The following is a 20894-nucleotide window of genomic DNA, read 5'->3' as shown; positions in this document are numbered from 1 at the left end:
TAAGAACATTTTGAATATATATCACTATCCGTATCGATAAACTGAGGTTAAATTTGTGAGATTTTAAATATAATATGCATGCATGGTTTCGAATATTGGTGAAATATTCTTCCTTTATAGATAAAAATATCAGTTGACTTTGATAAACATTCAAAAAGTTTGTTAAATCAAAGCGATACTGCACGTCTGTTGTTTTAACTTACATACGATTATTTATACGGTATTATTTTGGAAATAACGTGCAGAACAACGTTTTAATGTTATTAATGCAAAATAGGTTACACGTCCGCGGAATAATTTCACTAGGGTATAGCTCGAGTGAATTATTCTAGGGACGTATAACCGATTTGAGTGTATCAACTCAAGTAAAACACGATATTGCTATACATTATTTCGATTCTAATATGCTCTTATATATAATAATATAACTAAAACATGTAAGAAGATCCTCTGAAAGCATATAACGCAACGAAGCAAAATAATAGCAGATTCGGTTTGACTGAGTCTGTTCATAAAAGGTAATGGTAAGTGCAACGCCCCTCACGCCCCTTAGCATCGGCTTAAGCGGAACTCTATTACCCATAAACATTGAGTGGACTCCATGATCCCAAAGGACCAGAAAATATAACAGCACTGAATCCAAGTACGAGGAGACATTTTATGGCCGCCACATGGCACTTAAAGATTGCTTTTGTGATAGTAAATTAACTCTGTAAGAAGATTAGACAGTAGATAAAACAAAGACAAAATAATATTATCGCATAGTGCGGCAGTTTTCCTTTGATCTTTGCACTATGTTAAACATGGTAACACACATTAATACTACAAAATCTGTGCTGATATTTTACAAAAACTGTTACGATATATATCAACACAGAAATCTCTACTGTATAGAGTTTCATTAGAAAAAAAAAACTGTTTTTATATATATCAGCACAGTAAAACTGTTCCGATATAAATCGCAACACTTTTTCTCTATCGAGGTCCTATTGAGGGAGTATAATTTTTTTCCTTTAAAAAAAAAAAGATGATTTTAGTTCCAGTTTACAGTTCACAGAGAGAGAATTATCACAAACACCTACATTTATAAAGTAAAAGAATAAATAAACTAGAATATTACAAAAAACTCGATAGTTATCGCCAAATACAGAAATACATGAAATATATGAAATTCTGAGATTTCTCATATGTTTCTTTTTCTTTGATTTTTTTTCTTTTTTTACAAACAAAACAACATGTTTTACAATATGTTTGGCCAATGAAATGCAAAGATTTAAAGCCAGTGCAGAAATCTGTTAGATACCTTTATCTGCGGAACACATTTTCTAAAACAGAAGTTTTAGTGTTTCAGTCAGCGAGGCGCAGAAAGGGAATCAAAAGAGTAAAAATAATAATAAACAAATTTAAATAAAAATAATACATAAATTTTAATGATAAAACTATGCGATAAAACAGTTATAATATGTAATGCTCGTGTGTTACGAGGATATATCAGAGCTAGGGGTACATCTCGGTATTTTTCTCTGCACATATCGTCGAGGCCTACCGGCCTCGACGATATGTGCAGAGAAAAATACCGAGATGTACCCCTAGCTCTGATATATCCTGGTAACACACTCTCTCACATACTATAACTATTGCTTATAGAAGCGTCCTTTCATGGTTGCAACAAAAATATTGACGTCATCGCACGATAACGTGACGTCATTTCAGCGTAAGAGTGTTTTAAAAGAAACAAGCATATTAGAATAAGATTTATAACATACACGTTGTGAGACCTACAGAAACAGTACAGAGCTAAAACAAAAAATGAAAACTATGTTATATTTAAACAACTGCATGCACTTTATCATTTCTGCTATAAATGTGTTAAAGGGCGAACCATTTGAACTTTAGGAGGTTGGGGGTGTGGGTTTTTACTTGGAGCCAAGAACTTTATTTGCCTTCTATGAAAGTCAGATTTTTTTTCATAGCTTGAAAGCCAGAATTTATTTCTTTCAGACTAAACGAAAGATAATTTCATTTTTTCCTCAAAATATTTTTGTTATACTTATGTTATTTAAAACTGACAATATAAATAGCGATATAGACATTCTGTATTGGATAATTTGCCAAAGTACACATGATATACTTAGTTAAACGCAAGTTGATGTGATAATGTTTTAAATAAGAAACAATTTTATCTAAATCCCAGTTCTTTATTTTGATCCCAGTAGTAGACTGGATGTTGATGGTGGTTGTGGTGGTGGTGGTGTGTGTGTGGGGTGGGGGTGGGGGGGGGGGGGGGGTACTATTGGGGGAATGCTCCCAGGGAAGGAAATTTTAATTGCAGAACATATCCGGTGTATTTTCATGGTATATTTGGAGTATATCTCTCAACACTTTTGGAACACTTTTATGTAATACTTATACCTGTGAACATCGTGAGCATGCCCTGACATCTGGATCTGTGTGGCTTATCTAATGTAAATGCAAACAGAAATGTCTGATAAAGTTCACCCATAATATTATGTTTGAATAATAAGTCCTTTTAGGTAAAACAAAGGTGTCTTGACCTAATACAAGGTACAAGCAGTCTGCTGGGTAGAGAAAGGCAGAAAAAGCAAAATATCTTGTATAACTAGAAGACAATGGGTCTGTTTTCTGCTCACCTGGTATCCGGCGTTTTCTGCTCACCTGGAGTTCAGCTTCATATAATACTTCTGATACCACGCACGCTTGCGAGCGTTGCGATCATAAACTCTATTTTAAAAGGATCTGAGATCTGAATTCTATGCTTTAAAACTGTTGCGGGTCCTCGCTCGTAAATTTTTGCATGCCAAATCATGAATTCTAAGAGGATTTCATACCGAAAATTATGGTTGTCAATTACTTTAGAATTAAGTTATATAATGTGAACAAGCCTTTGAGAAGAAACCTTTATTAGGATGCAAGATGATTGTAGAAAGTGGTATTGTGAATGTTTTTGAAAATTTTAAAAGCCAAATGCAGAGTTATAGTGAGCTTTAGGATAAAATTATCAGTATGGTCTTATAAATAGGAAGATAATATATTATATTTATTTATTCAAAATATAGCGCTCCCCAACCTCTCTGCTCTTACGCCTATAAATACAGTATAGATTACGTTTCATATACTGAAATTATCATTATAACATATTTCCACACAGCATTAATACTCACAAATCAATATCGCGCTAATCTTCAGCAGTGTTCAATATTTAAACGTTAATGGAAATGCTGCTCGTTCTTATAATAACGAAGACAATTTTTAACATGCTGAAGCAAAAATATTTCGTTTCAAGTCAAACAAAATTTGGAAACTTGTTTTCAAATATATCCCCGGCCCACCACCTCCAACAGAATATCAAATGGTTGGCCCCTAATTGATTAAAAGCTTCAATGTCCCGTACAACCATACAAGATACAAGAATCTTGAGGGCATTTATAACCAATTACATAATCGTTTACCGGCAAAAGAACACTTATAAAGAACTGCAAATAAAATATTTGGAGTGTAATCAAATATATAGTTTATGTAACAACGTATTAGCATATTAACATGTCCTCCTATGTTAATTTGATCGTATGGAAAATTCAGTTAATTGTTTGATACTTTTAAATTACTGACAAATATTTATGCATCGTATAAATGTTTTAAGAGCTTTAACAATAATTCACTTTTTTTTCTGCACTTTTAAGCTACTTATTCCTCTTTAATATTCAGTTTGTTAAACTGTATATCATTTAATAGATATCAGAAGTAGAAAATGTTATTGATACGAAATGCACATATATTGCACGTATTAATTATAACACCAATTATAGCAAGATTTAATTCAGTTAAATAGCCTCGTTTTGTTTCCTGTGATTTTGTGAGTAAAGTGGAATAGAATTATGGATTTATGTTTTGCTAAAAAGCCTGAATACCTCTTTGAAATGGCATTTAATGTTTCTAACTGCAATTAATTTTGATAATTGTTTCAAAATAGCATTCAGATGAACTTCGCCATCATTTGTATGTTCACTTAAAATGCTACTTTAAAAATAGAACATTTAAATTTTATCAAGGTTTAGAAAGTTTAAATTTTCATCCATGGGCGTAGGAATTTACAAATGAATAAAACTCTGAATGGATTATTTTTGTATCGAAAAACAGTGTAAAACAAATTTAAATACACTTTTCAGGATGTTTGATTTAAAAGTAAACTCCCGTTAGTATCGAATGAAAAGAAAACAACAATATTTTTTCAGATATTGCATATTTAGTATTTACATATTCTTTATTGTCTTCATCTAAGTATGAAGAAGATCTGTTCCATTAACAGAAACATGTTAAAAAGGTTGTTCAAGCACATAGAAGTTATGCAAGGGTGGCATATGCTCTAGAATGATAACATAACATGTTTTCTATACTATCACATTGATATACACACGTATGATTTATAAAAATTTCCTACATTAATACTACGTTTCTATTTTTGAGTAAGTGTTATCTGTTATTGTTAACACATTCTCGCTGTGCGTTATGGCGTAGTGCTCTTCCGGATTCGTTCGCATGTTGTATTTACCTTTCATTTCATTGTGTAGGCCATATAAACTGTCTGGTTTGATGTTGTCTGTTGACCTGCTGTTTAAATGGTTATACGTGTCTAAATCAAGTTGATCTGTCATGTCAAACTGCTGAATGACATCTTCTCTATTCGAGGCGTTTGGTTGAAATGGTATGCCGTAAACATTGTCTGATCTATTTAGCGCCTTTCTATCAGTGTGGTTGTAAGTGTCTTCATCGGTCTCATCATAGCGTTTATCAGCACTGGCTTTCATTTTATCACGCGCCTTCTCTGCAGTGTCATATGTTGCGTCAACTTTCTGTAATTCTTTCTTCGTTGTATTATATACATGATCGTGTATTGCATTTCCAGTGTCCTTTATTGTATTATAAATATTTCCGCCATCCTCTTCCTTTGAATAATTTCCAGGTTTTGCTGCGTCACATGTAATGACAGCTTCTTTAGAATCTCTCGCATGTTTCTTTAGCACAAAGTAATTATGTGAATTATTACTGCTATTCTTTATATCTGCAACATCCTGGTCCAATTCCAGATCGCATTTCTCAAGAACAAAATAATTGTGTGCATCATTACTGGCCTTTTGTTGGTGATCCATATGTTGATCAGAGTCACCTCTATGTCCCTCAATAACTGCATTGGGTTCTGAATCATAAGTGTTGTTTTGACTGCCAACACTTTGTACGTATGTTTTGTCAAGAACGTCATAAGACGGGTTTGTGTGTGAACAATGGACTGCTTTACTAGACAATTCAATCTCTGGCTCCGTGCGATGTAATTCTTTAGTCAACATCGTTTTTGAACACAAATTTGGTAGTTTTTTTCTGCAAAATGCATATTAATTGCTTCTGTTAGTCTACAAGTTGAACATCTGATAACTCTAATAGTATGTTTATGAAGTAAACAACATTGAAATATCATTGTCGCATGCTGGGTTTATGCTGATAGACCTTAATATGTCCAAGAATAAATCTATCTCTTGTACTGATTTGCCTTTGAATAAAATCATTGTTTGGAGATGAAATTACATATGATATAATATATATGATACGCATCTGAACGACAACGTTTTCATTCATAACATATGATTAAGGATTATTATCTACATCTTTGAAGATAATCACCAACTATTTGCCTGTTCTATGTGGTTTTCTTTTACAGCACGCCGCCTTGAATGATGTTTTCACCTTTTAAGCTTTTTTATTTAATAGAGAAATAAATCGGGTGTTGTTAGAATAAATAGTAACTTAAACAATTAGAGATTGAAGTAAATAGAACAATTGTATACCGTCTTTTAAGAACAATAAACACACTGGCAAGGACGATGAACACTATTGCTGCAGCGACAGAGACACCAATACCAACACCTAAAACAAATTAGCAATATATTTATGTGAAAATGCTTTTGTTGGATAATTCTCATTTTTAATGGCATGGCCTTTCATTTTAGTTGTTTACTTCAGAAAAATGACTTAATGAAATAGCACGCTTATCTCTGCCAAGTTTTGTTAGCTTCGAGGTTAAAGATAATACTAAATTCAAACAATGCCATTTTTTCGTTTAATATTTAAGAATGTTTGCAATAAACTTTGTTGAATGAAATCTGTGGAAAGATCCTTTGGACGCATATGGTGGGTGCAAACAAACAACATAATAACAGGTTCGGTTTGACTGAGTAATTATATTAAACCAATAAAACATCAGGTTCATTTATGAACATCGTAGGTCATGCAGAGAAAACAAATTTGAAACAAATCATACCAAGAGCAGAACAATAGCGCTAGGTAAAGCATCCAGTTATGATTGCTGTGTAATTCAAATATAGTCATTCATTTACAATACTAAAAAGTACTCAATAGACATATGCAATTCACATCAAGTACTTCGAATTGTTTTGCTATTGGCATATGTTTAAACTGTTTTGCCATTGACACTTCTATTGATACTTGTTTGAATTGTTTTGCTATTGACACATCTTTGAATTGTTTTAATAGTGACAAGTTTTTGTATAAGAAATTGTATCTTTTTATTAGCAGATTTCCTCTAAAGGACAGATGTTCGACTAACAAATAACTAACAAATAGATTGATACAGATTCTAATAATTTTCGTTGAACAAATTACAAATGTAGTTTATATTTGAGGAAAGATCATTGTTTTGAGAAAAGCGTATGGTATTTTTTGAAGTAAAAAATAACTAACGCAAATTTAACCACAAGACAATTTTATTTTAGGTACAGTACATGTAAAATTTGTAAACACTTAACATTTATTATGCCCCCCTTCGAAGAAGGAGGGGTATATTGTTTTGCAGATGTCGGTCGGTCGGTCTGTCGGTCGGTCGGTCGGAATGTAGATCAATCCGTTTCCGGATGATAACTCAAGAACGCTTGGGCCTAGGATCATGAAAGTTGATAGGAAGATTGGTCATCACCAGCAGATGACCCATATTGATTTTGAGGTCAGTATGTTAAAGGTCAAGGTCACAGTGACCCTGAACAGTTAAACGGTTTCCGGATGATAACTCAAGAACGCTTAGGCCTAGGGTCACAAAAGTTGATAGGGAGGTTGATCATGACCAGCAAATGACCCCTATTGATTTTGAGATCAGTATGTCAAAGATCAAGGTCAAAGTGACCAGGAACAGTAAAATGATTTCCGGACAATAACTCAAGAACGCTTGGGCCTAGTGTCAGGAAATTGATAGTTAGGTTGGTCATGACCAGCAGATGACCCCTATTGATTTTGAGGTCATTAGGTCAAAGGTCAAGGTCACATTAGCCAGGAACAGTTAAACGGTTTCTGATCTTCTTTTCCAAAACCATAGGGCCTAGGGCTTTGATATTTGGTATGTAGCAAAATCTAGTGACCAGCAGATGATCCCTATTAATTTTGAGGTCAGTATGTCAAAGGTCAAGGTCACAGTGACCAAGAACAGTAAAATGATTTCCGGGCAATAACTCAAGAACGCTTGGGCCTAGTGTCAGGAAAGTTGGTAGTTAGGTTGGCCATGACCAGCAGATGACCCATATTGATTTTGAGGTCATTAGGTCAAAGGTCAAGGTCACATTGGCCAGGAACAGTTAAACGGTTTCTGATCTTCTTGTCCAAAACCATAGGGCTTTGATATTTGGTATGTAGCAAAATCTAGTGGTCCTTTACCAAGATTGTTCAGATAATATCCCTGGGGTCAATTATGGCCCCGCCCTTGGGGTCATATGGTTTATATAGACTTTAATGGAAAAAAACTTTGAAAAACCTCTGGTCCAAAAGCATAGGGCCTTGGGCTTTGATATTTTGTATATGACATCATCTAGTGGTTCTCTACTAAGATTGTTCAAATTATTCCCCTAGGGTCAAACATGGCTCCTCCCTGGGGTCCACATGGTTTACATAGACTTGTACAGGGAAAAATTTTGAAAATCTTCTTGTCCAAACCACAACGACTATGGCTTTGATATTTTGTAATGTAGCATCATCTAGTGGTTCTCTACCAAGTTTGTTCAAATTATTCCTCTAGGGTCAAATATGGTCCCGCCCCAGGGGTCACATGGTTTATATAGACTTATATAACGAAAAACTTAGAATTCTTCATGTCCATAACCTGCATCATTCAAATTTGGACTACATGTATAGTTTTGAGTGGAAAGATGAACGTTGACATGAGTTGACCTTGATCTTGACCTAGTGACCTACTTTCACATTTTTCAAGCTACAGCCTTCAAATTTGAACCACATGCATAGTTTTGTGTACTGAAATGAACTTTGATCTTGAGATTGACCTAGTGACCTACTTTCATATTTCTAAAGCTACAGGCTTCAAATTTGGACAGCATGCATATTTTTGTGTTTTGAATTGTAATTTGACTTCGATTTTGACCTAGTGACCTGCTTTCACATTTCTTAACCTACAATCTCCATATTTGAAGCACATGCATAGTTCTGTCTACCGAAATGAACTTTGACCTTGAAATTGATCTAGTGACCTACTTTCACATTTCTCAAGCCACCGCTTTCAAATTTGGACAACATACACATTGTTTTGTACCGAAATGAAATTTGACCTTGATTTTGGCCTTGAGCTAGTTTGAAATTTGGAACATTCAAAAATGGCTCAGTGGATGGTGCCAAGATCACTGTGTAATCTCTTGTTTGGTTAATAGGTTAAAGATTAAGGTCTGATTAAACCAGAATGGTAGAACTTTTATTTACAGTGAGCATATACTTTCTGTTCCTTGTGCAATTACTGAATGCATCAAGGGGGGCATTTCGTGTTCGACGAGCTTTTGTTTCTGTTTTCATATATAAAAAATGTAGTGTACAAAATAAATATTAAACATGTGTGCATTTATTGTTACAGGTCTAAAATATGCAGGAACAGAATTCTGAAAAAAAGTCTTAAATACGAGACAAAACACATTGTGTCTGACATCATTCGTCCTCCACCTGTGATAATTCATGTGGGGAAGTTAGGTACTGACACAGAATCCAGGAACAGTGGTTAGGTTAACTGCCCGCCGTTACATGACTGAAATATTGTTGAAAAAATGGCGTCAAACCTAAAACAAACAAACAAACGGGACAAAATATCCGAACCATTTTCGAAGTCATTTGTAAAACACATGCCAACTCATGGTTAAAAGCAATATAACTAAGTCGAACCTGAGTTCCCGTCTGTAGAATGCCCTGTTGACGTTAAGCGGGCTGTGAAAAGATTATATAGTAAGTAAACATATTTCCATAATGTGAATAATGTTAAGTTTTATTTTTTAGTCGACTTAGAGACAAATGCTACAAAAGTATTATGTCGAAGTGTGAGATGGTGAAAAAAGCTCCTACCAGATATTTGAAAGACCTGTGAAACGGCGTGTTACTTGCCTGAAACAAATAATATGTTCACCTTGGACTAGCAGTGATTTAATATTTCAGAAGTTTGATAAGCTGTATAGTTTTCTTAATATGGATATTAATTGGAATTTACCTACCGACTTCTTTGTTCCGATGAGGACTATAAACACCTTATAGACCACTTAAGAGGTCTATAACAATTTCCAGACCTGACATACCTATACTGTTTACACGAAAAATCTCAAATGCCTGTAGCGGGAATCGAACCCAAGTCGCTCGGATGATAGTCCAATACTCTAACCACTAAACCAAATTGTCGACACACTTGCGCACTCGTCAGAGATTAAATTTAAAGTTATGTGTAAGCGACCGAAACAATACAGTAGAATCATGAGAAATCCGTGCCTGTCATTTAAGGTGAACGCGTGACTGACTCCGTAAATATAATATCACTTGTTTCAAAATAAAGTACGTTTTAAGTGAGAAATTTCAGACCAGTTTTACATAATTTTATCTTGAAAATTCTTCTAAACATGACTGTATTTAACATATAAAGTAGGGATGGGAACGAATATTCGAATATTCGAAAATCGGTCGAATATTCGAATATGAAAATCAAATTCGAATATTCGTAAATTATTGTATAGTTTTTTTTTCAAAGTAAGTTTCGTTGATTTTGGGTAATAAAAGCATGCTAATTCTGCAGAATAAATCCGTTTGTTCTGTTGTGTTTGTTTACCGCGTATCAAAAGATGTCCAATTCACAAGAAAATAGCAATGTATAATTGGCAGGGGCCACCTTTACGGATTAACAGTGTGCAACAGGCGTAAATGTGTCAGATATATGTCAAAAATTGTCCCAATTAACAAGAAAATTGCAATGCATAATTAGCAGGGGTCATCGTTACGGATTAACAGTTTGCCACAGGTGTAAATATGATGCTTTTTTTATCATTTGTTCATTTTTATTGACGCCTGTTTTATGTAACAAATTTTACAATTAATGTTTTCGAAATCAATACCAAATGTAGATATTGTCGATCTTTCTACAATATTTTGTACGACATTTCAGACCGTCCGCAGAATCGGTTTTCACCCGCAATCGGCCGTATTCGAAATAAATTTTAAAGTAGTTTATAATAAAATCAAGATATAACATATGATTGATGCATAAGATCATGTTGAAGGAGGTTTAAGTCTGTATTTGTTAAGTTTATCGGCTTTTTACACGCCGATTGAAAATTTTCAAAATGGCGGCAGTAATACAACAGCGCGACACGTGCTTAAATTAGACGACCTGCTATTTTTAGTTAAAGTTGCCGCGGTCTAAATCATAATCGATTTGATTTCTTTTGTATCATTTTGAAGCTAAAACACTGAATTAATTAAATATGTTTATGATTAAACTGACAGAATTGTGAAATAAAACGCTAGGGTCGGGTTACCCGAAACAAACATTATTTTAGGCCTTATTACTACGACGATTCACTTTTTTAAACAAGTATATGGCAATCACTTCATAAAAATTCAAAGCTTCCATTAAAACAAACCGAATATTCGAATATATTCGAATATGGCAAACCGAATATTCGAATATTGATTTCAGTACTCGTTCCCATCCCTAATATAAAGTTTTAACATTAAACTCAAAACAGGTCTTGATAATTGTCTGAAAGTATATATGAGCAAACTCATCCATCTAGGAGGAGAATCCTTCATGAAACAGGACATTTTATTTTATAAAGAAAAATAATGATAATATAATTGCAAAAAAAAAAACAACACAAAGTTCCTCCAAGTTATTCATTAATCTGCTATAGTAAATTGTGACGGTTTTCTGTACAATTAACATGGAACATAAATTTAGAAAAATAGCCCAGTTTAATGATCGTGATACATTCCAAACATGTCTGAAATGAGATTGACAGTTTAGACATATTTAAAGCCAGTTTTTAGGTAGTAGTAATTGGTGGGAAACTGGTCAAAGTACATTTCTTGTTTTCTGAAAAATGTTCTTATTTTGCTGACTGTCGTTAATTTATATCAAATTAACAGTTGACATTTTATGCCTTTCAATATCATAAGATATTTTGCACTGTACAAAGTTTTGTCGACCTTTCATTCGTGGAAACTGTCAGTTTCCTGGATTCTATACTTGTATTTCATTTACATCCACAAGTATCTGACAACTTCTTTACGTGAATCAGATGTGGAGGACCAGAACGACTTTAAACTATATAATATTTATTCAAATCCTTGCCATGTCAATTAAAACAGAGGCCTCCAACTACAAGCTTCTTAATTAGTTGTACTCATGACTTTAATTGTCAAAAACACTGAAGGTTTTAATATCTTCTCGATGTTGTGCGCGCAGTTTAGCACATTTCGTTGTGTCTTCTTGGCGTGTACCTGATCACGGTATATTATGAAAGCATTTCTTGTGATAATGAAATGGTAATTCTATACCCATACCTTTCTATACGCCAATGTATATTTAGGTAGCAAATTAAAGAACTAAATAAACTTAAAGTTTGTAATAATAATTATAAAAATTGGTAACAAATGCCCCCGAAGTAGGCCGAAAAATACCGCAGTTGTATGCGCAAAAAATACATATCATTTTGTGACCTTTGCCCTGCCCTAAGAGGCCTCAGTCATAAACGTGACACATCTCTTCAATATGGTTAACATTTGTGTAGAATTATTTTCAATTCCCTTGATAAATGGCAGAGTTATGGATCAGGCAAGAAACACCTTTGAATGTGACCTTGACCTTGGAGCTAGAGGTCTGGGTCCCGCGCATTTAACTTCATCTCATTATATGGAAAACGTATGTCATGTAATTTCAAAATCCCTTCATCAATGGCAGAGTTAAATATGGACCAAACAAAAAACAAACAAAAAACAGACAAACCATGTTAACCTTTGACCTATAATTGTGACCTTTACCTTGGAGCTAGGGGTCTGGGTCTTTCTCTTGACACGTCGTCTTAATTTGAGGAACATTTATGCCAAGTAATTTTAAAATCCCTTAATGAATGGAAGAGTTATGAATCTGACACGAAACAAACCCTGTTATTATTAGTGTAAACTTGACCTTGGGAGCTAAGGATCTGGGTCATAAGCATGACAAATCGTCTCATTATGATAAACATTTATGCCAAGTTGTTTCAAAATCCCTTCATGGATGGCAGAGTTATGGACCGGACACGAAACAGACCATGTTAACCTTTGACCTCTAAGTGTGACCTTGACTTTTGAGCTAGAGGTCTGGGTCTTGTGCACGACACGTCGTCTCATTATGGTCAACATTTATGCTTAGTTATTTCAAAATCCCTTAATGGATGGAAGACTTACATCCTGAAAAAGAATTTACCGGACGCACACACGCACGGATAGACGGACAGTGCGATTTTTATATGTCAATCTTGGGGACAAAAAAAACCCCAACTTTTAAAATACCATTCGCGTTAAATTCTGACTAATTGACTAGAAACACATTGATGACCACAGAAAGTGACTATAATCTGCCGAATATTTCACAAATGTGCACGGATTTTTCATGCTAAACAAAAGGTCATGTCCTAGTTGCTGACAAATATATTTACAGGTGCGTAGCAATTTGGACCTTTTGTTATATTTATAGTATCCGATAAATTGTAGCACATATTGTCTTGTTCCTTCTTCTAACTATTTTTTTAATCATACATACACGTTACAAACGTTCTTCAAATCCGAAACCAGTCTGGACTATGTAAAACAAAGAAGCATGTAGGTAAGTCAGTTATCATTCTCGGAATATGTTTGAATAGTGTTTATAGACCTGTGAGGTGATTTGAAAACCTCGCTCGTTACGCTCGCTCGGTTCACCCCTCACAGGTCTATAAACACAATGCAGACCTATTCCTCGAACAATAACTATTACATATCAGTTACTGTAGAATCACAATTTTTGCTGCATATCTTAAAGATTGTTTAAGTAGCATAAAAATACGTACCTCCTGTACATAGTGCTCTCTTTTGTTGCGCATTATTTGCGAAACGAAGCAATACTTTACCAGCTGCATTTTTGTAGATATATCCAAATGACATTTTACTTAAGGTAGTCGGATCAAAAGAAGATACTGTGCAAAAAAGGAAAATATGAGATAAGTAAATTCGTTATAGAGGTCGAATAGTTTACCTATATTTTGTGTTGACGTATTGGTGGAGAGAAAGAACAAATGTCCAAAAAGAAGCAAAACTGCAAGTGCGCAGTGTCACCAAGTGTAACACTACAGCAATGTCAGTATGGATTTGTATACAAAAGAAAAAGAAAAAGTGAAACAAACTGACAACAAAAACAAAAATAACTTTATAAATTGTTCACTGATTAATCCACACCATGTGAAAATGTTACATGACAGAATTAATAAAAATTACAGTAACGTTCTGGAAACAAGCTACGTAAAATACAAAATGCTTGTGTAAATATGTATAATAAGAAAATCATACGAAATTTATACGCAGTACTCAGTATCTCTGGAGAAGTTAAAATGAAAAGAGAAACAGCATTTTCTTGCTTTCATATTGTGTCCGAATCGTGGCTGTTGTAATTTCTGTGTGTCCTCTGTCAGGGCATTTCATCGCTGTTACTCAGTCGGCAAAGCTTTAAGCGGGTATTATATTAATTGCTGGGGCTAAAGTATATTTGGTTTTAATTGTTCTAACAGTTTGATCACTGTTAATGTTCATCAAAACGAAGCACTGTGTTTGAAAGTATGAAAAGTAACTGTTCATACATTTAGGTAGTATCTGCCATCAGTGCATTGAAACTAGATTATACTTAAATACAATTTTGAAACTAATGACATTACAATACATCTTATTATCACGTCCAATGTCATGAGTGGAAACTACAACATTTTTATGGTAGACTTTGTCCCAGACATTAAGGAAGTAATAAGTTTATTTGATCAAAAGTAATTCGGTCACATTTGAGAAAATACTATTGCAGGAGATAGATTGTAAACTTCATGTTTACTGGTTAAAATGACATACCATTATATCTTACAATAACTCTACGTCTAGTGATCCCTGTCCAACAAAGACCAGTACCATTCCCCAGTGATAATTTTTCAGACGATGTGATTTGACCGTTGTATTCCACACACCTATGCGCAGATGTGTTCAATGGACGATCATATTTGTCGCCGAGCCGTTCAGTACCATTATCTTAAAATAAAATGGAAACATGCAAATTATTTCATATCTTAGTTGTTGGTAGCGGCTTTGAAAGAAATCAATTCTACTACAACTATTAAAAGTTACATAATATGGCTATATGATGAATGAACAATGAATGCTAAAAGAAGATCATGTTGGAGTACAGAACGCGCAATCAAACATATTAATAGCATATAACTCACTTTTATTGTGTATGCTCATGAGTGTTCAGTAATGTCACCTTGCCTCTTTGCATCGATATAAGTGAAACTCTATTATTAAATATCAAAGAATATTTATGATCCAAAAAGACCAGAAATAATATTAGCATATAGTCTAATAATTATGTAAATGCTTTTAACTTTGCCAAATAGGAAGACTGTAAGTAAATGACCAATCCATTCTTATCATATATATAAGGCAACCAAGCCAATTATAAATCATACTTATGTATTTCGTTCTAAAATTTACAAAAAAAAATATCGGCGCTGTTTAATGTTTGTCCCTAGCTTGGGAAGCCAGCCTGACACTTTTTATATTTCACTTTCTTGTATTAAATAATCTCAGGAACTTGATTAGTGTAAATTAGCACCAAATAATAAGTGCGTTCGATTATGTTTTATTGACAAAAACATGAATCGTCAATGACTTCCCAATGTTCAAATGTTATTTGGGTTTAATGCCGTTTTTCAACAGTATTACAGTCATGTTAACCTAACCAGTGTTCCTGGATTCTGTACCTATATCCAGTACAAATCTGTTCTCCGCAAGTAACTGCCAACTTCCCCACATGAATCAGAGGGGGAGGACTAATGATTTCAGACACAATGTCGTTAATCAAATAGTCACAAATGTTATTTTGATGTCATATTTAGTGTGTACAGTAATGTCTGAATAACTAAAAAATAATGTAATCACCAGTCAAAATAACTTTGTACAATGCCATGTAGCTATATATTCCACAAGGTATATGTTGCCCATCACACTGTTGATTACATTTTAGTAGATGAGTATCTGTTGTAGGCTTCGTATCAGTACAAAAACACTGAAAATATATTTTTATTTTTAGACTAGAACAACTTTCATATATATTGTGTCAAAAGACCCACCATAACCTAGTGAGCTATTTTTCACTCCACATTCATAATCCATAAAAGTCACCCTGATATTACAGGTATGAAACAGCTTTACTACAAGATGACAGGAGGTCTTTCTCGAATTAAATCATCTGCTATCTTATTTAATCTTTTTTTCAGTATAATTTAAAAATAAATGAAAATAATATTTTACACTACATAAACAAAAGTAGGGTCTAAACTTAATTCAAACAAGACCTGATTTATTTTCCTATTAAACAAAAAAGGTGGAAAACTGTGTGTTATTATTCAACAATTCATTTTTCTGACGTCACAATTATTACGTCATAGCGTAAGACGGCATAGCGGTGCGCTGAAAAAAAAAAATCAACAGAAATTAGTCATACATTTGATAGATATCGTCAATGAGGAACATAACAATCCTTGATAACTTGTTAGAATCGAAAAAATATATCTCAAACAGTGATCTGCTCATGAATAAAATCTTTGTTTGTCTTTAAGATCCGTATTATTATATCACTCGGGCTGCGTCCTCGTGATACAATTCCTTCGCATCTAAACTTCAAACAATGATTTTATTCAATGACAAATCACTGTTTGGGGTATATTATTTCTTAACTAAATATATCCAGTATTGTGCATACTGCTACATTAATTCAATAAAATCTGTAGACGCAAACGCATTAATTTATCTAATATATGTCGCTGTCAGTGGGTAACTATATACTTGTATTTCAGTCAAAACATATAATTATCATCATGGAAACACAAAAGAAAACAGTTATTCTGTGATGGACCTTTTGGTACTATTAAACTCGTAAAATTTATAAATTAGTTCTTCATTGTAATCCACCTTGAAACATTACTTATGGAATAAGAAAGGCTATAATAAAGATTTTCTTTTCGACACAAAACATGGTACCTTCAGAAATTGGACGAGAGAACGAAATTGCTTGAAAATGAGAACACTTAAATACCACTATGTCAGCATTCTAAGCACAGTGCTGACGTCTATTAATTATTTACCCTTTAATATTGATATGATATCTTACGTGATTTTATTTTATAACTAAAATAGCAGTTAATACCGGACTTACGCCTGCTGTGCTTATACCGATGTATAATGTATGTTCACAAGCTGAACAACACTGTCCTAGAACTTTGCCATCGTATGAATGTGATGTTTTGTGGTTTTCTATCTGGTAACAGCCTGAAAAAAGTAATAACACTAAGAGTCGTGATTCTTCTGATTGGAACCAAATAAAATGTCACGAATGTAATATTCGCAATGCCTGCGCTTAAGTTTATACGTATTATTGGTGTTAGGACCCCCGCCATCTCTTCTGCTTTTAGCAATGTAACCTTTGATCATTATATTGCAAGACAGGAAATTCTGGAATTAACACATGGAACACCTCCTTGTGCTGGATACCTGTTATGTATCGTGCATGCTCCTGGTACCTGAATTATAATGCATTAATAGGTAGGTGTTAATTTAAAAAATTATGCGAACTAAATCACCACCACAATATACCAGATCAATTACGGCAAAGCGTCTAGCAGTACAAACGAACACGCACATGCCACAGCAAGTCCACTGACCCAAAACGATTAGTTTACATGCTGCTTTATGTGCGAGCCCGAATTGTACTACATATTCGTACTGGTTCAACATTTGCACCTTTATACTTAAATCTCTGTTTTCATGTCTCACAAATCAGTAGTGACATTTTAGTCTTTTTAACTGACCGGGACCTGAGAAGCTAAATTTTCTCCCTCTGAAAGTTAACTGGATCTCGAGGATACATTGAATATATATAGATAGGTTGCATTAAGGGACAGAATTATATCTAGAACAGTTGACTTTACCATTCGTGAGATCCGCTAGGATACAAGTTCGCATTATAAATCATTATATAGTAGAGAGAATTTATACGAACTAAATCACCACCACAATATACCAGAACAATTACGGCAAAGCGCCTAGCAGTATAAATGAACACGCACATCACACAGCAAGTCCACTAACCCAGACAGATTTGTTTCGATGCTGCTTTATATACGAACCCGAATTGTACTACAAATTCGTACTGGTTCAACATTTGCCTATATATATATATATCCAAATCTCTGTTTTCATGTCTCACAAATATATATATATATATTAGAGTGGTCATTCCATTTACAGGTGTATTAGAATCAATTTTCATATTTAAAAGCATAAACAATTACTTCATAAAGTTTATGTAAATACATAATTAACACTGCATACACGTTTAGCAAAACACAGTATAGATAATGTACTACAACTAAAAGCTTGATTATTTTGACACTCGTCTGTTACTTCATGACATTTATTATTGAAGTTGCTCAATATGCAAACTTAATATATATGTTTAATAAAGTTGAATACATTTGGTAGGTATTTTTTACATTCAAAGTAAATATCCAAAGATAAAATGTTTTAATGAAATATGGCCATTAGATATCTTTAAATGTCAAGTGTTTATTTATAAAGTGTAATATCTAACATATGATTTTTATCAAAATTTCAGATCAGATTTGACACTGGATGTGAATTATCTTATAAGAGTTTGAAACATTTTTCTGATATTATATGATATGTTATATGTTACATATAACACGAACACACAGACGAATGTGTAAATTACCTTTAAAATGGGTCATACAAAAATTGCTTTTAAAAGGGTCATACACATAGACTGTATTTTGACAAAAAGGTTTCATTTTAATGGATAATTAATGTAGTGAATTGTTTTTAGACTGAATAATATTATCTTTAACAATCCATATACCGAGTTCAAACTGCAGAAATTTAAAACATTATTAATTTGTCGTCAGTATAATTTTGCAAACAAAGATAGAAATTCCTCATAGATTATATATATATATATATATCTAATTTAAACATTTTTAAACACAACATCAAAATTGTAAGGTTTTCAACCTACAGCTCTAAAATCTTTGGCCGGTTAGTACCAGATTATAATGAACAGATGACACAAATGACAGTCATTATTAAATACCTTTTTTACAAATTGTTACAAGTTTAGGAGTTCATGTTTTATCAACAATATTCTACATTTTATTGTAAACAGTAACATTACCTAGAAACTCAAATGTTGTCTTCGCTAAATGATATCCTACCCATAAATCTTCAGTAACATATTCTTGTGAAATATTAACGGATTTTGTAGTATACTCTATTGGTGGCGTCCCAAGGGTGCATTTTCTCGTCGAATTTATCCATGTAGAACTAACTTGCGATTGATGATACGCTTTTGTAGCTGAAAGGTACAGGAAAATGCCTCATAATTCCACTTTACAGTTCTTAATAATATATTTTTTTAAAACACTGTTATAGAATATAAGACAGTTTAAACATTAAGGAAATGTTGGCTTTGATGCTGAAGTTTAAGAATCACTTAACTTGAATGCACATGCAAAATGAAGATTATGATATAGTTATACTATTTTTATATTATATATATATATATTTATCCTTTTAGCTGAACGTTGCATTGCCATGTTTTATTTAATCAGTGTTCATATAGCTATATATCTGAAACTAAAATTAAATGAATTGATTTTCATTGGAATTGTATCATTAAACATTATACAATTATTGACTCTTGAGCCATTGGATATGTTCAAGAGTCAATAACTGTTTTATTATATATATTCAGGTTTATAACACTTGTAAAATATTCCAAATTTCACAGAAAACAGTATAAAACTTCCATTTCTAGAAAGTTATGTTTAGTGAGGAAAACACACTAACCGTTGAACAGGAAATATATTTTGAAAGAAGATGAGCGGTTTCGGCCACTGAAATTTGTAGAACATATAATAATTTGTAATATGTTATGTTAAAAGTACAGTACTGATATATGGTTCCTTTATTTTGATTCTTTCTTTCTCACATTTTTTGGGCAAAACTTCTGTGTGCTTTAATGTCCTGAGATAATCTGAGATAACCACATAAATTTCTACAGATGTTATCAAACCCTGAACTTCATACCAATAAATTTGTTAGCTTTATGGCCGAAACCCACAAGATGTTAGTGATATGTGCCAATCATCCAAAAGTTTCCCTAGACAACCAAAGTCGGCCTTAAATGGAGAGAAGTTGACCAAGACATTATGAATAATCATAGCTGTTATTACATAGGTACATTTACGTTTAGTTTATAATGCTCCAGATTATTCCTTTACCTGATATAGCAAACCCAAACGAAAGTTCACAATGAATCGATCTCTCTTATTATTGTTTCAATCTAAGAATAACCAGAACAACTCAATTTGACATTTTAATGTTGAGAACTGTTGATTCAATTGAAAATGACATATATAAAGGAAATAGACACTAAGCTTTCTTTTTACTGAAAATGGACTATTTTGGAATTTAATTCAACACGAATTTTAAAATAACTTGTACTTACCTTGCAAACCTTTGATCTCTTGAAATTGACATAAAATCAAGAAAATATCCCAAATAAGTAGAAACATTTTTTTGATTATCTGTTTCAAATATCGTTTATCGATAACGAGTGGGAGTCATACTGATATAAATTTTAACTTATTAAATTACAAGCGGATGTAAATACTTGAAGTATCTGAGATAACAGCATGTGAAATATATTACACTATCCGTATTGGTAAATGGAGGTTACAATGAGATATAAACATGCACGGCTTTCGGAATATTTACTTCCTGTTACTTTCAAATTGATAAGCATTCAAAAAATTGTTTTATTTAGAACGCATCAACACCTTTGTTTTACCATGCAAATAATTAACAAGAAAACATTAAGATTAAGATTAACTAAAAAATATCATGTTGTGCAATATAAATATGGCAGTCATTTATTTTTCAAAATACCGGTTCAACACAATCGATTGGTTTTATTTGTAATCATTTGCCAGTACAAAGCAAATGCTAAAAGTTATATTTAGAAATTGGACGCAAGCTGACATATAGTTATTTCTACCTAATTTTTGTGAGTATGTCCAGTCGTATTTTCTTTTTTGCTGGGTTTAACGTTGGATCAACATAATTATAGGTCATATGGCGACTTTCCAGATCTGATTGTGGAAGACGACTCCATGTGGCCTTCCGTGCATTATTTCATTACGGGCGGGAACCTGGGTAGA

General features: G+C 33.2%; 1 protein-coding gene across 2 annotated transcripts; it reads right to left on the bottom strand.

Annotated features, from left to right (window-relative positions):
* Positions 1–4217: 4217 nt before the first annotated feature.
* LOC128559863 (uncharacterized) lies at positions 4218–20473 on the bottom strand. Of its 2 annotated transcripts, none has more exons than XM_053552659.1 (9): positions 20183–20473; positions 18848–19027; positions 16808–16929; positions 15541–15667; positions 14458–14631; positions 13416–13541; positions 9232–9273; positions 5859–5937; positions 4218–5394 (listed from the first exon to the last, which is right to left on the bottom strand). In XM_053552659.1, the coding sequence occupies exons 1-9, from the start codon at positions 20247–20249 to the stop codon at positions 4467–4469; spliced, it is 1845 nt and encodes a 614-aa protein (XP_053408634.1). In that variant the 5' UTR covers positions 20250–20473; the 3' UTR covers positions 4218–4466. The 2 variants fall into 2 exon arrangements, with proteins under 2 accessions (XP_053408634.1, XP_053408635.1); XM_053552660.1 differs by having other exon boundaries at positions 4219–5394; positions 16817–16929; positions 20183–20471.
* Between the last annotated feature and the right edge of the window lie 421 nt (positions 20474–20894).

The sequence above is a fragment of the Mercenaria mercenaria genome, chromosome 10, assembly GCF_021730395.1.
Source record: "Mercenaria mercenaria strain notata chromosome 10, MADL_Memer_1, whole genome shotgun sequence".
In the NCBI taxonomy this organism is placed as follows: Eukaryota; Metazoa; Mollusca; class Bivalvia; order Venerida; family Veneridae; genus Mercenaria; species Mercenaria mercenaria.
This window is presented reverse-complemented; position numbering and strand designations above follow the sequence as displayed.

What these genes read in the sequence shown, in the direction of transcription:
- LOC128559863 (XM_053552659.1), bottom strand. Translation starts at nt 20,249, where the DNA reads ATGTTTCTACTTATTTGGGATATTTTCTTGATTTTATGTCAATTTCAA. An exon ending in GTACAAAGTTATTTTGACTG is followed by an intron (nt 14,632 to 15,540) that starts GTGATTACATTA and finishes TTTTATTTTAAG; the next exon opens with ATAATGGTACTGAACGGCTC. An exon ending in GAGAGCACTATGTACAGGAG is followed by an intron (nt 9,274 to 13,415) that starts GTACGTATTTTT and finishes ATCTTTTCACAG; the next exon opens with CCCGCTTAACGTCAACAGGG.